A 15,902-nucleotide genomic window follows, 5' to 3' on the forward strand; every position below is an offset into this window, starting at 1 on the left:
CACTGTGTGTCAGTGTATTTAGTTTAGCTCCTCTGAAGCTTGGTCTGTATGATTGGTTGCAGATTAAGTGAGCTGGTTTCCAAGTCTGTTAATATAAACCCTTAAATAGATCCTAGAGATAGGTTTGGACTGTCTTGATCTGATCTTTATCTGTAATAACTGACCAAGTACCATGGAGTTTGTGTTACAAAATGCAGAGGCCACCTCCTGAAAGCTTTTTTTTTTTTCTTCTTTTTCTGACTTAACGGAAAGAAAGCAGGTGGCAGTGCATGTTTTAAGGAATAACTTGTTTATCAAGAGCAGACACTTGTAATGCCTCTCTTGAAAGAGGTTTGGTGGGGTTTTTTTTCATCCTCTCTGCTCTTGAAGCAATTGACTGAGGTTCTGGTCTGATGCGAGTTATCAAAACGGAGACCAGGCTTCCTGGGGGAATGACTGGGTATGCTTTTTGCATGTGTTCCTCAAAAGGACAGACTTGCCCTTAGATCAGAGCCCTGTGTCTGCTTTCTGCTGCCTGTTAGCCTCTGGGAATGCACCTGGGCTATGCATGTTAAAGCTATTGTTCAGTTAAAAAATAAAGGGAGTGTATTACAGGAGGGAAATATGGATGTGGTTTGCCACAGTTCAGGTTGCTGCCCAAAGCTATCACTGCTTTTGTCTCTGTGAAAGTCCTTGTCCTCCTGGTCCTGGAAAAGAGAAGCACAACCTGCTAGAGCTGGAAACAGCCTTTCTCAACATGTCCTCCTCACCCTAGGGCTAAGCTAAGATGATGCACCCCCTGTGCTGGCACTCTCAGGGAGAGTTGAACCCCCTGAACTTGAGGCAGGAGGCAACAAGGGAGGAAACCCAGATCCTGCTGGTTTTGTGGGGCACTGGAGCACAGCAAGGCTGTCCCTGCTCACACAGCTTCCTTGTTTCCAGCTCATCCACAGGGAAGTGGAGGTGTGCAGGGACTGACCCCAAGCATCGGACCACGTGCTCCTGCTGCAGCCCATGCTAAGGGAGCAGGGTTTGCTTAGAGCTGCCGCAACGCTGGACCTATGCTGTGGAAAAAAGCGTCGAACCCCCTTACCAAGGGCTGACGGACAGGTAGGAGCAGCTGTCTGCCAGCCTCCACCATCGCCCAGCTGGGAAAGCCGGCTCGCCGGCAGCTAGACCCCATCCCTCCTGGCAGCCACGGCCCAGTCCCAGCAGGGTCTGTCCCCTCAGCGCCCCCGGAGGCAGCCCCACCGGGCTGGATGGCTTCAGGGCGGAGAAGGGTCGGTGGGTGTGGCCTGCAGCACCCACCGCGACCGGGTCAGACCCCACCTCAGCACAGGAGGAAAAAAGCGTTTATCAAGCACAGTTGGTCGCTAATCCCGGCCGTGCGGGCAGGCCCTCCGCCGTGAGAGACCGCGGTTTACCCTCCCACCCTGCCGCAGCTGCGACGAGGCGGGGCCCGCTGGAGGACTCGGGTCGCTGCGGACCATCGAGAGCTGGGGCTAGAGAGGCCTTGCCGGAAGCGGAAGTGAGCGCACTGGCGGGCGAGCGGGGGTTTCCTGGCTGTGCGGAGGGTGGTGGGGACCGTGGGCCTCGGGGCTGCCGGCTGCCGTCATGGGGGACGATATGGACGTGATCCCGGAGCGGGAGATGAAGGTGAGGGGTGGGGTAAGAGCAGGCGGACTGCGAGGGGGCAGCTCGCAGTGGTGGGGGGTTGGCTCGGGTGTTGGGGGAATTGACAGGCGGTTTGGCTCGGGCCGAGGACGTTGGCTGGGCCCAGAGCGGGGCTGGCAGGCCGTGGTGAGGGGCCGACTCGGGCCGTGAGGGGAATGGGTCTTGGGAAAGGCTTGGCCTGGGTTGTGAGGGGCGATAGGAGAGATGGCTTGGCCGTCGGGCTTACAGGCCGGTGGTGGTGGTGGGTGGGTGGTGTTGGCTGGGGTCATGGCGGGGACCTTCTGAGGCATCCTTGCAGGGTTTGTGAAGCAGTCGAGGCCCTTTAGCAGAGCCTGGTACGAGCCTGTGGAGTAGAAGAGAGAGGGACTGGTGTGGCCTGTGATGGGGGGGGGTGTGTCTTGGTAACGCCTGGGAGAGGAGAGACAGAATGTGAGAGTTGGAGGAACCCTGTTTTGGGAGAGGAGCGATGTGCTTCTGAGTACTCCTATCAGCATGCCTTGTGCTGGGAATCTGCTTTTGGGAACAGCAGCACGGCTGTCTGCTGTGGGACAGCGTAAACTGGAGTCTTGCAGTGTGGTGCTAGCCTAGCCCATCGCTGTGTCTCTGGAGTGTTACTGTGAGGCTGTATAAGCAGGGATGTGGGGGGATGGATTCCTGAATCCCATATGGATCTTTGTGCAGCTGCTTTCTGCTCAGGCACCTAAAAAGCAAGCAGTTGGGCTGTTTGTTTTGCAGAAGGTTCTGAGTTCCTGCACCCTCCTCAGGTTGCAGAAATTTACTTAGTTCTCTGGCAATAATTTGGAAATAAAACTCAGATGCTTGCTTCAAGTTTCTGGGTTTGGATCCAGTGCTCCGTTCAACAATTGGTACCTTGGGAAGGGACTCATTCCTAAGGGGAACCTCAAGTTTTACATAGTAATAGTGCAACTGCCGTTTCTGAATTCAGTTTGTGGTTTTGGAGTTTTTATCTCACTTTGCTTTTTTCTTCCTCCTTTTACAAAAGGACAATGTAAATTATGAGAGAAACAAGTGCAAAAAATAAGTCTGATTGTACAGATTAATTACTGGGGGTGGGTGGAAGGAATAACCGTATGTTCTGTGTGTCATAAATTACAGTAGCAAACAAAGATGCTTCTAAGCAGATGTGTGCTTTGTAGCTTTGTGGCAACAAGTTTTATTCAGTTGTGTGGTATCTCTGCTTTGTTCTCTCCTCTTTCTTTTTTTCTTCTGTATCTGTTGGATAGTTTTGGTATGTTTCTGAGAAGGTTAGATGTCCTGGACAGGTTTGACTCCTACAGATTTTATGAGCATAGGCACTGGGTAGAAGAGAGATTCAGCCAATGGAAAAAGTGTGGTGTGATCTCAGTCTTTCTTAGATGAGACAGAAAATGTGATGGGATGGCCAGTGACAGTGTGGGTGTGGACTCTGCCTTGGCAGGTGTTTTGCAGCTCTTGCGGAGAGGCTTTTCAACTTACTGCCTTAGAGGAACTGAAGTAAACAATTCCTCTTCGCCAACATATGTACAGCTACTTTCCAACTCTCTTAAAACAGGATTTTCAGTTCAGAGCACTGAAGAAAGTCCGCGTCTTTGATGCTCCGGATGATCTCCCCAAAGAGCGCTCCAGTCTCCTTGCAGTGTCTAACAAATACGGACTGGTCTTTGCTGGTGGAGGAACCAGCCTGCAGATCTTTCACACTAGAAATCTTCTCATGCAAAACCAGCTGGGAGAAGATCCTAATAAAATTGGTAAGGCACACTTGCGTCTCGTGATCTTTGCAGAAACAGCTTTATATGGGCTGTTATGATACAGAGCTCTTTGCTTCTGATACAGTCCTTGTCATGCTCTTTTGTGCATTTGAAATTACCACGTTTTCTTGTGTGAGAAGGTGGAAACAGTATTTGCTGTACCTCTAGCTGAAATGAAGTACAGTTGTTGGGAACACGTCACCAGGATGCTCTGTGCTGGCTCCTGTTCCACTGTCATTCAGTTTGGTCACCTCTGTTCAGTGCCATACAGTGAGTGTAACAGAGAACGTGCCGCTTGCCTTGCAGCCACACGCTGTCGTGGCAGCTAGTCCTTGAGCAGTCAACCTGTGTGTGCATCAGGGATGTGTGAGAATGGAGGGGCAGAGTTCTCACACAGAGTTAGCCACTCTGACTAAATGACTATCCTTCAAGGGAGAAAGCAATTGCTGTTTCACCACCCGAGTGCAAAATACGCCTAAGTGCAAAATGGTTTTCGTTCTCCCATTGTCCTTAGTAACTGTACCATCCGAGGTATTCATGTGCATATGTAAGTAAAACCAAAAATCTGTCTAAGTATCTTTCCTCCAGGTTACTGAGGAAGGAAAGTAGATTTTTCTTTTCTTAGGAATTTGGCAACTCTTGGGACTGTATTAATAGAGATGAAGGGGTTTGCTGTCACTCAGTTTTTCTACATGTTAGCTTTGACAGCTGCTGTTAATAGGACTGGTGATTTTTTGCATAAACTTGTTCTAATGGTATTGTTTTACAAGAACAGTTCTTGCTATTTGAAATTATCCTTCATACTGTCTTCCTTTCCTTTTGTGTTTTAAGTGGAGAATGTTCAGAGTACCTTAGTTCCCATGAAGTTTCCTGTGCAGCACCTGGCTCTAAGCTGTGATAATCTCACACTCTCTGTCTGTATGATGTCCAGTGAGATCGGTTCCTTCATTGGCTTTTTTGATGTCCGCACATTCTTAAATCAGGTAAAGCATATACAAAGTGGGTTTTTTAATTTATTTTTTTTTTTTTTAAGTTACAGCCGGAGGAGAGGCATACCTTGGGTGGGATTTTGTGTGTCTTTATGGGAGGTGCCTTGTGAAGGATTTGCTTGGTAAAATCAAAATCTACTTCTTATTTTTGAGTCATTAATTTATAGGAAGGCCAAAACCACTTTGGATTATGACTTCGGGAGAACTTGGTTTTGTGCTCAGCTTCCACTGTCTCACATATTTGTCTTTCCTAAAAGGCAAAACAACAGAAACGTGCATTTGCTTATCACAAACTGGCCAAGGACTCAGGAAGCACAGCAATGGTCAATGACCTGAAGTGGAACCCCGCTAGTCCTGCCATGGTGGCCATCTGCCTGTCCGATGGCAGCATCTCTGTCCTGCAGGTCACCGACTCTGTCAAAGTGTATGCCACGCTGCCTTCTTCTGTAGCTGTTACGTCTGGTGAGTGGCAGCCTCATATAGCATACAGAATGTCTGATGCTGAAGAACAGAAGCAGACTGATACGTTTGAAAAATCAGGCCATTTGTCTGGGGAGGAGGTTTCTTAAAAAAATTTCTTCACAAAAAGCAAGGATTTAAACTCCCTAAGACTCAGAAAATGTGTTGCAATGTAACTGCTCTTTCCCAGTTAATTGGAGGAGCTGCATCTTGTGAATTAGTCACATGTGCCCACCTGTGGTTTTTGCTGTCTCAGGCTTGACTGTCATTTCCAAGGAAGCATGCAAATAAGAGTCATCCTCTTGGTTTTTGATCTGTGCAGTCTTGCTTTCTCTGTGACTGGGTGACTACCTATTTGTTTAATTCAGAGTCATGATTTTTTTTCAGGGGAAAAAAGTTGTTGTTTTAATTTATTGGTCCTGCTTTTGGGAGGCCTTGGAACTCTCCAGTTCCTTAGTGCTAATGAAATTCTCTTTTTTTGCTTAGTGTGTTGGAGCCCAAAGGGAAAACAACTGGCTGTAGGGAGACAAAATGGCACTGTGGTGCAATATCTGCCTGTAAGTATTGTTGCTAGCAAGGTCTTATGTCTGATCACTAGTCTGTAATATGCTTTATTTTTTTTGCATTGTAAACTACGGAATTTGGTCAGGCAGCACATGGTATGAGACGTGAAGCTGCCCAAGCCCTTCAGTAATATTAAAGTGCCTTAGACCAATGCTGGGTTTAGTTTAAGGTTTGCACCTGCCACCAAAAAGTCATGATTTCAGAGTGGCACGTGATGATTATTAAAGAGTGGATGAATTGCTCTAAATCAGTTCTCTGGGATTTCTGCAAAAAATTGCAATTAGCTTCATTTATTGGCTTTTTCTTTGTATTGAAAAGTAGTTTTATTTGCAGAATCTGCAGGAGAAGAAAGTAATACCTTGTCCTCCCTTTTATGACTCAGACAATCCTGTTAAAGGTACATCTTTTTATTTCTTTTTAGCATGTTTTCTCTTTAAAAATATTTTTACTCATTCTTCCTTGTGTTGTTTTTAGTTACAGCAGTTGTATACTGCACTAGTTATGTAATTACAGTGTGATTTTATTATTTTTTTTTTTAGATATTTGGAGACAAAGTTATATGCTTTATCTCTGGGTTGCATAGAAAAATTGCCAGTCCACCAGAGTCCATGACTACATCTAGAATGTTTTAAATACACATTTTAAAAGCTATTTTTTGCTCACTGATGTGATAGACAGTACTGTCACAAGTAATCTCCCTTTCTGGATATAAATGCTATTCTCATATTTGGTGTGAGTTTCATCTCATCATTTTGACTCTTCAATAACATGTCAAAGCAGTCAGTTTAGAAAAGCAGAAACACTTCATTTGGGTATGCCAAAACATCATCTGTGTTTGGAAACACCTTGCCTGTGATATTGTCAAGCACATAAAATTCATTCTTATGGTTTGTGTTTGAAATTTCTGGGATCAAATGGTTTTTCCCCCTAATAAGATTGATGTTCTGCAGACAGATCATTGAAATTCTTTATCTTGGTAGTTTAGAAGTTAGTGTTTCCTTGTTTGTTTGTTTTTCACTTTTGTGTGTTGTGCACAGTAAAAGTCAAGATAGAAGGAAGTATTCTGAAGTGTTTCTGGCTGAGGTATTTCCTTCTCTTTCAGTTTTGGATGTACTGTGGATTGGCACATATGTCTTTACTATTGTATATGCAGCGGCTGATGGGACACTGGAAACACCTCCAGAAGTGGTCATAGCCATATTGCCTGTAAGTGCCAGCAAGTCATGACAGCAGAAATGTTTGTTGTTTGGTTTTGACTTGTTTATTACAATGGAAAGTTGCTTTTATTAGTCACATTGGCATCATGTAGAATTTGAGTTTGGTACTACTGTAAATTGTGGTTTCGGGGCTGGGGGGGGATTGAGTGGAGGGAGTAGTGTCCACTTGCCAACTGATCAGTAACCTGTTTACTGCCAATATCAAATTATGACATGAAGACTTTTTAGCCTCTGAAGTAAACACTTGGGAATAAAACCTTACCTGATGTAGAGTCCTGATATATTTTCTTCATTTAGATTAGGAGATATTTAGGCCTGATGATATGCTCTTATTTAGTATCAGGTTATTGCTGGGGGAGACGTTGTGAGATCTAAACTCCCTAGTAACCTCTTTCTTGGCCTTTTATCTTTTGGAGGAGGGTTTTGGTTGGTTTGCTTTGTTCTTTGTCTTTCAAGTGGTCTCGTGATGCTTATTCTCTCTTGAAATATGTGGCAATTATTGGTGTACCCTCATACAGCCATATTTATGGGAGGTTACTTGATTTCTGCATTGGAAGGTAAATTATCAATGTTGGCCTTACAGAAAAAGGAAGAGAAGCGACCGGAGAAGTTTGTGAATTTCATGGAGCCTTGCTATGGGAGCTGCGCAGAGAGGCAGCATCATTACTTCCTTAACTATGTTGAGGAATGGTGAGTGGCAGGAATCATGGCAAAGTGTTTCCTTTGTTATACCTGTCTGAGTAGTCAGTGCTTCTCAGTGTATTGTGTTCCTCCCTTTTGTAAACTATATAATTTCTGAATATGAGACAACTTAAATTGTTATTTTGAAAATGCTTTATGTAAGTACAGCTAATATCTCCTGCATGCTTTATCTCCGTGCCAACGTACTCATTTGTCTGGTGAGAAAACATATTATTGTTTAAAATCTGTCATAACTTATAATCTCAAGGGAAATCATTATAGATTGGGTAAAGTGTGACCTTTTGTCTTGCTTAATTGTGTATCTGTGTGAAGAAGGTGCTCCTAACTTTTCAACTACCTGACTTGGACTGTCATTATTTATGATGATGAAGTTGCTGTCAAATCATTAATTGGCAAAGTGTTTCAGCCCCTGGTGACTAGCTTTAAAGGGGGGGGGGGGAAAGTTCTACAGTGATGTAGCAAATCATGTTTCCCTCATTTTTTTGGGGGGGGGAAATCAGTTACATATTGTTATAACTGTATTCCTACTTAGGAATTTGTAGAGATTATAATGAATTGTGGAGCTGGGGACCTTGCTGTGGGTTGCCGTGTTGGTTTTAACCTATTTGTGTTCATGCTTACAGGGATCTAGTTCTGGCAGCATCAGCAGCTTCCACAGAAGTCAGCATTCTTGCCAGGCAGGGGGATCAGGTAATATTTCTGTTCCTGTTGCATTTGTGCCTCTTCTTTCTTGAAAATCGAAGTGAGTATAACCTATGTAAGACCCAGAATGCAATGAGATGGTATATTTTTAAAAAACACCCCAAAACCAAATAAGAAACACCCTTTTTTTTTTACATCTGAGTTGTACAGAATCTTAAGATAAACATAATTCTTAGATGAACAAGAGATCCAAGTGATGCAAAAGAGAAAGGATAAGCAGAAACACAGTATGTTGTGAATTGAGTACCAGAAGTCTATTTTTCATGATTTACCTGGCAATCTCTAAATTTGGTCAGGCTTACTATAAAGAAGTGATTCACGTGAGGTCATCAGTTGAAGTTAGACATTAAAACTGTCTGACCTTAACTTTGATATGCGATGATGTGTGAGAAGTCCCACACAAATCTATGAAGGGCCCTGGAACTTCTGGCATTTGTTAATCTGACAAATTTAAGTAGATGTTCTCTAGCTTTTTTGCGGTCTTGCTACAGTCCAACTGTAGTAGGCTAGAGTTCTGAAGAAGGCTGATCACAGGAAAGCAGTAGTTAAAATAATAATCTTTTCACAGAACTGGGAATCGTGGGTTTTGGAGGACTCCAGCAGAGCAGAACTTCCTGTGACAGATAAGAGCGATGACACTCTGCCTGTTGGTGTTGCTGTAGACTACACCAGTAACATGCCTATCCCAATCAGTAAGTCTTGTTAGTCTTTCTTGTGGAGTAGTCCAAGAATAGCAATAGATGAGATATTTTTGAGGGGTAGCCCAGTTCTCAGGGTAGAAAGACAAGAAACCGGCACACATCCTGCCTTTTTATACCAAGTCCACAGCACACGTGGGCTTACTTCTGTGTAGGGATTCAAATGGCAAAGTGTTACTGTTCTTCCCCAAAGCTTTCAGCAGCCTGGGATACTATGCTAACAGACATGGCAAACAAAGCACCTGAGTTATGTCTGTGTTTCACAGAGCTGGGATAATAGTGAGTTTAAAGGAGTGATATTTTAACACTGGGGATTTCAAACTGCATGTGAGATTTTCTTTATTCTTGTAGCTTATGTCATTTTGCAGAACTGTTTTGTGGTGAAGTACATTTGCAGTGATCTAAAGGAAAAGTGGGTTAGTTTCAAAGCCAGAAAAAGCAAAGACCATTGAGGTGAATGTGTAGGTTTTAATTCTGCATTAAAGCACAGGGCCCGTACTGACTGAACCCTGCTGTGCTCTACATATAGCCACTTGCATTGTTGCTGTACCTTCTGTGCTGCGTGAAGGATCTTCAAAGCACCTTGTCAGAGGCTGAAGATACATTTGAGCTATTGTGCTGTACCTTAGTGGATTCTGAAGACTCTCCTTTGAAACCCAGAAACAGATTGAAATAGAGGTGCCTTCAGGCAGAGTGGAAGGTACTGCAGTCAGGAGTTCCTGAAGAGCACAGGAGGGTGCTGATTAACTGAGAACTTTACCTGAGTGAAAACCTGCAGAAGGGAATTGAGGTCAAACTTTGTACTTGAATGCAAAATTGAATTTGAAGCATTTTCTCTGTTAATCTATACAGTTACTGGATTAAGGAATCTGTCAGGACAGCTTTTTTAAGCCCAGGTTGTGCTGCCTTAGAGTTTTTAGAAACGTTTTTGGTGAAGCTTTTTGCTAACACATTCTCTGTGTTCTCACAGAGTGCATGTTAATTGGCTTTGCAGTTCACAGCAAGTTTGAATTACAAAGAAACTTCATCTGTTCTGGAGCTTGTTCCCATGTGGAAACTGCCCTTCCCTAGCACGCTTTTCCTGAAGAACTGATAGGTAGAGAAACGTGGCCATGCACTGCACTGCCTGACAAACAAAGCACTGTGATTATAGCAGATTTTTCCTCCACCCTAGATTTGTTGGGGTTTTATGTTTAATTAAGCACAGTTAAACCATTATAGATTTTTTTTTCTTTTTAGAATTATAGGCAGTGCTTTTGGCGCTTTATGCTGAGAGTATTTGAACTGAAGCAGACTCTAGGCTTAAAGCTGCAGCTGTGCAAAATGCAATTATTTTATATCAGAGATTCAGATCATCAGGATGTTTCATGTTGGCTTTCTTTAAAGTTAAAGCTTCCTATCTAGCAATTCTCTTTTGTACTCAATGTATATGAATGTTAATGATGTGACAGGACCCAGTGGTATGTGGGGATTGTGGAAAGGCATAGAGGATTGAAGGAGGGAACAGCGTATAGGTGAAAAAAGGACTCCTTCAAAATATGAAAAAGCTTGGCACAGGAGTTTATGGTTGAAAGTTGACCTTTGTCATTCAGGGATGACATTTGATTGTCAAAATAACTCTTCGTCTATGAATTTATGAAACATGAAGTCAGGAATAGGAAGGAATAAAGAAGGAAAAAAGAGAATTCGGCATTGACAGAGAAACAAAGGAACAAAGATGTGAGTGAAAGCAAGAAGGGAGAAATGTAAGAACTATTGTCCTAAGCAAGTCACATGAAGGTGCCAGTGTCAGTAGGAACAGAACAGGAAACTTTGGCTGCAGGACTTATGTGTGTGGTCTCTGGCAGGTGATGAGAAGACCCTTGCTCCAGCTCCAGTTCTGATCCTGCTCTCTACAGATGGTGTGCTCTGCCCATTTTACATGATCAATCAAAACCCCGGGGTCAGATCGCTCATCGTGACCCCAGAACCATTGCTATTAGTAGGGGAGAGAGTTCCAAAATCAGCAGGTAAGTGTGCCGGTGGGTTAGGGAAACACTTGCATTTGTGGATCTTTGTCATCTTCATCTGAAGCTTGGTACTCAGACATGTATGTGGTTGCAGAAAATATATTTTTTTTCTTTATAATGGTAATAGGAAACAGTTCTTTGGTGTTTTGTGCTCCCAGGACTGTTTTCTGTCTTGTGCAAATCAGTGAAATTATCTAGTCCTGTTCATTATATGGGATCTCAAGCACTCTGCAGACTGTGTGCTTAGACTGTACTGTGCAATCAACCTTTGGGGAACAAGGCCGAAGAAATTCTTGGAGCCCTTTGCCCAGCTTTGGGGTGCATGACTGGAACTGCAGCACTGACTGCAGACTCTGCCTGGGGACAAGGATCAAGCACTGTGCAGACCCAGAGCATGATCTGTGTGCTTCAGAGAGCTGATGGTTTTCCTCCATGTATTTTGCCACAAGAGGCCATGATAGGAACTGTTTGCAGCAAAAGCTTGTTGAAACAATAGCTTTATGCAGCACTGTGAAAATTGCATTAGCAGGTGAAGAGTAGTAGTTTTACCTGAGTTATACATGTTTTGGCATATGCAGTGTGAAGTAGGCAGTTTTCTATGCTGGGGTAGGCAGGTAAGCTGATTGTTTTCCTTGTCTGCATGCATGCAGTAATAACTGCAAACCCACCGTTTTCTTCCCTAAGCCCAAATTTGCTTTTCCTTCCCCAAGCAGAATACTTCTGTTTGGCAGCTTGCCTCTTTGCAGCACTGGCTGACTTGTGTGCTGACAGCCTGTTTTATTTGAGATGGCAGGAACCTCATCAGAATCAATGGAGAAAGGGTGAAGCCTTTTGACAGGAAATTCCAGGCAATATTAATCTAGACAGACTGTAGTACTGATCGTGGCTTGGACTTTGTGTGGTTTCTGTATCACTTACTGGGTTTGAGGACTGGAAGCCTGGCTGTGTTTTCTTGCTGTACTGTCTGTCCAGTGAGCGAGATAGTGCTTAACTGTCCTCATCGAATAGCATTTGGCCTTGCAATACCTTCTGCCGTTAGTCAGGGCAGCCAAATGAGTCTCTTCCTTCCCCATTTATCTTTCTGCAGGAAGTACTGCTACAACTCCAACCACTTCTCCAACTTCTTTAAAGCCTGACATGGTACCAGGTGTTGCTTCTGCTGCGCCTGCCTCAAGTCAGCCTCCTGCAGGAGGGGGAGTAGCTGCTTTTTCCTTTATGCCTTCAACTGTGAAGATGCCTGGCACCACGGACAGTGATCCTCTGCCGTACCCCTTTGCCACTGATGCCTCCAAGCAAGCCGTGGCTCCCAGTCTGACCGGATCAGCAACATTCTCTTTCTCCTCTGCTTCTCCTAAGGCGTCCGTGACTCCTGCTCCTTCTGCAGGCACCACTACAGCTACTGCTACCTCCTTCTCGTTTGGATCCATGAACTTTAAACCAGCTGCAGACAGCTCACCGGGGCCACCATTCTCCACGACACCTGTTGTACAGAAGTTATCTTTTTCCCCTTTAGCCTCTTCAGTCAAAGTGAACCTCAATGAGAAGTAAATAGATATAGTAGTCAATGCAGTGGCTGGGATACTTGTTAAATTGCTCCAGGCATGGACAATATGTGTTAGTTCTGAAGATGGTTTCTAGGTTTTTGCCCTGACAGCTCTTCCTCATCTTTCCAAAAAAGCACTGAGGAAGCCTCTCTTTCTCCAGGATATAGCTGTGTTGGTTGTGAAAACCCTCAGTGCTTCCCATGCTAGAGGTTATGTTCATGGGCAAAATATTAGTCAAGGGATGATGCCAAAAATTAGCATGATAATTTGCCAAATTGCTAGAGACCCAGTTTTTTCATATCTTTGCATCATAGGCATCAAATGGTAATTCCGTGCCTTGGTTTGATGCAAATCATGGTTAAAGACTCTTGGGGAACCCTGGGATTTGAAATCCTTTATGTCTGGGACTGGTTTGGTGTGGTGGTGATAGCAGAAGTTTCTCTGTTTGTTGAAGGTTCCTTACCTCCAACCTAAAGAATAACTCGCAGAGCTGCGAGGAAGCTCTATTCATAGCTGATGGATTTCTTTTTCACTCCTGTGTTCAGTGGAGAAGGTGCCACTTTGGTTTTGTTCTTAAATGGGTGCTTGGCCACCTGAAATCTTCAAAGCTCGTTCATGCCAACTGAAAGAAAATTAATATTGGTTAGAAACTATGCAAAATGGATTTGAGTGAGTGTACTCAGATTTCATATACCCACTCTTCCCTTCACCTCCTGAGACTTGCTGTCTGTTTTTAGAAAGAATGGTTTAAAACACAGAGCTGCTTTGTTAATTGGAGCTGCTTTCTGTGGAGAGCAGTTTTCGTGTAAATGCATCATAAGAAATTTCTGATGGTTCAAATAATTATTTTTTTAATTAGAAAAAATCTTTACTGCACCAGGACCTGATGATAGCTCTTATGGCTTTTTAAATTTTATATTTTGTGTATGAAGCAAATGATACGCTTGCAAATATTTAAATTGGCTGCCTTGAGGAGCTGAGTTTGCAGGTGAATAGAAATTCATATTTTCTTGCAGAATTTCTGTTTGAGCCTTGCTGCAAGGCTGACACTGAAGCACAGCTCAGATTTGCTATAGTTGGCGCTTTGGTGCTAATTGATGAGGTGCATTTTGAAGCAGGGTAGTACTTTTTGCTGACATTTAGCTTTTGCTTACTGGGTGGATCTATGGTAGCAGTCTTTGTGATTCCATGTATTCAGAAATGATCCTGAATGGCTCCTTCACACTGTCTCCAGAAGCTACACTTGTAATGTTGCATCTGGAGCTTGAGTTGTTGTTGGTCCCAGAGGACGCTAATTCATTAGAACTTTGTGCTTCATTTTGTATGGAGGGAAACAGCCAGGACTGCATCAGAGCTGGAGGATGTTCTGCTTTCTCTTGCAGATTCTCTGCTGTAGGCACCTCTTCTCCCACTAGCAGCAGTGGTCAATGCACTTCCACGATGTTTTCATTCTCTACTGCTTCAAAAACTGCTTCTGGAGGTCCTCTGAGCCAGTCCACGGCCCTTGCAGCCTCTGCTACCACGTCACTGAAGGCTTCGACCCCTGTGCCCAGCACAGGTAGGAGTCTGATGCATATCATTGGGAATAATACTTTACAATGTTCTAAAAGTTTTGAGACATAATGAGCTTCATTTGGCTTCTTTCTTGTTTTTCCTGCGGCTTTTACTGATGCAGCGGACCTCCTGATTTGCACACTGTAATGAAGTAATGGACTTTGTACTGAAACTGAGAAGTTTTTCTATTTATGCCCTTTGTTCCCCAGAGAGCCGTATGTGAAATGAGCACATTCGGCTTCTGAAGTTCATCCGGAAGTTCTGGCATTTTCAGTGTTGTGTAGTATGGCTCTGATTAAGAATGTTTCTGGGCAGTCACACAAATCAGTGCCTTATCTTTCATCTGGAGTGGCTAGAGTTCAAAATGGTCACAAGCAAGTTTAAATTAGATAGCATTCATTTGTTAGCAGAATGATATTCCATCTCTCAAATGATTGTGTGACTGGGGCTTTTGAGGTCCTTCAGGAGCGGTACAGCCAGATTTTGCAGAGTGACAGTTGTTGTCATTAGCGGAGAAATTGGATGGGAGTGAAACAGGACCTAAGGAAAGTGTGTTCTTGCACCAGGGCCCATACCACTATCCCTTTTGGATTTGACAGCAGTGATTATGATTGTGTCTTATCACAGCCTGTTTTCTCAACCTTTGTATAAGTTCATAAATCACTGTTCCTCTTTTTAAATTGCAGTGGCACGTCCTGCTCAAAATATACCTTCAGCTTCTTTACTACAGAAGACAGCCAAAATCACCCCTTCTGCAGCAAAGCCGAGCTCTACTCAGGTAATGGGAACTTGAGTGGATTCTTCAGAGAGTGAATGTTTTTACCTGGCCCATGAGTTGCTTAGAATTCATTGGTCTGAATGACTATTCTTAGGTGAAAGAATTAGCTAGCTTTTGACTTTAAAATAGTAGCAAATCTGTGGGACTATAAAACTATGTTCTATGCGTGTCGTGAGAGCTGTGTTTGTACGTTGTCATGATCAGAGTTGTACAAACTAATTCTTCCTGTTGTTATGGAAACAAGGGTTCACAGCTTTCCTAGCCAATGAGTAGTCAAGAGATACCTTGACTGTGTATTGAGAGAGACATCAAGTTTGTTGGATATTAAAATCAAAGCAGTAATACAGAGCAGCACATAAAAATTTCCTTTGCTTTCATGAAGCTTTAGACACATATCTCCAGCTAGTCCACAGTCCTACTTCAAACATGCACGTACCAGTCTTAGTTTACTGTGCAACTGGTATTTATGCTTATGACAATTGTCTCCCTAGTGACTGGTATCTGAATGGAGTTTCTAACAGCAGGTCTTTTTTGATATTCTAAGCTCCCTGTTGCTAAGGATATATTCCTAATACTGGTTTTGGTTTGTTTTCAGGGCAAATCAGCACTCCCCAGCACAGCTTTAGAGAAACAGGCCCACCAGTGGAAGGATTCAGACCCTGTCATAGCAGGAATCAGAGAGGAGGTGAGATTTTTCCAGCAGTTTTCTTCATTTTAGAAGCTGTAAGACCACTCTATAGGTACACAGACACTTATTTTCAGTTCATCTGTGTTCTGATGGTATCTGTCAGTAGTTTAGGAATCAAAATGGAAGTTTTTCCCAAGATAATCAGCCTGGTTTGTAATTGCTGTTTGTATGCCCTGTTTAGTCATCTTTAATTTCAGTCGCTATGCTGGAATTGAGTGTTCTTTCCTGTTAATGTTGAAGAAGAATTTCCTGCTTTGGTTGCAAAGTGACAGGTGTTTATGGTGTATTAGAACCATCATCCAAGAGCTGTGACATTTGTTCCAGACCCTGCTGTGTTTCAGTGGCTTTACTTTCTTCTGTTTGACTTTGTAGATTGCACATTTTCAAAAGGAGATGGAGGAGTTGAAGGCCCGGACTTCCAAAGCCTGTTTCCAAGTGGGTACTCCAGAGGAAATGAAGCTGTTGCGAACAGAGTCAGACAATCTTCACACCTTCCTCTTGGAAATTAAAGAGACAACAGAGGTGAGCAGAGCATCTTCAAACTGTTTAGCTCTTCAGCAATGACAGATCTCACCTGATGTTCCTATTTAACCTGCT

General features: G+C 43.5%; 1 protein-coding gene across 2 annotated transcripts in view; it reads left to right on the top strand.

Annotated features, from left to right (window-relative positions):
- Window positions 1–1,503: 1,503 nt before the first annotated feature.
- Window positions 1,504–15,902, top strand: part of NUP214 (nucleoporin 214) — a 44,873-nt gene continuing 30,474 nt past the window's right edge. Inside the window, exons 1-16 of one of the 2 annotated variants that reach the window (XM_075771962.1) lie at window positions 1,504–1,635; window positions 3,206–3,401; window positions 4,233–4,384; window positions 4,648–4,852; window positions 5,336–5,406; window positions 5,747–5,810; window positions 6,516–6,619; window positions 7,214–7,320; window positions 7,956–8,022; window positions 8,603–8,726; window positions 10,580–10,741; window positions 11,829–12,285; window positions 13,668–13,843; window positions 14,526–14,617; window positions 15,213–15,302; window positions 15,678–15,827. In XM_075771962.1, the coding sequence (XP_075628077.1) occupies window positions 1,594–1,635; window positions 3,206–3,401; window positions 4,233–4,384; window positions 4,648–4,852; window positions 5,336–5,406; window positions 5,747–5,810; window positions 6,516–6,619; window positions 7,214–7,320; window positions 7,956–8,022; window positions 8,603–8,726; window positions 10,580–10,741; window positions 11,829–12,285; window positions 13,668–13,843; window positions 14,526–14,617; window positions 15,213–15,302; window positions 15,678–15,827 (2,259 nt within the window). In that variant the 5' untranslated portion in view covers window positions 1,504–1,593. The remainder of the gene's footprint in view (window positions 1,636–3,205; window positions 3,402–4,232; window positions 4,385–4,647; window positions 4,853–5,335; window positions 5,407–5,746; window positions 5,811–6,515; window positions 6,620–7,213; window positions 7,321–7,955; window positions 8,023–8,602; window positions 8,727–10,579; window positions 10,742–11,828; window positions 12,286–13,667; window positions 13,844–14,525; window positions 14,618–15,212; window positions 15,303–15,677; window positions 15,828–15,902) is intronic. The other variant, XM_075771961.1, reaches the window with a different exon arrangement.

Source organism: Balearica regulorum, chromosome 20, assembly GCF_011004875.1.
Source record: "Balearica regulorum gibbericeps isolate bBalReg1 chromosome 20, bBalReg1.pri, whole genome shotgun sequence".
In the NCBI taxonomy this organism is placed as follows: Eukaryota; Metazoa; Chordata; class Aves; order Gruiformes; family Gruidae; genus Balearica; species Balearica regulorum.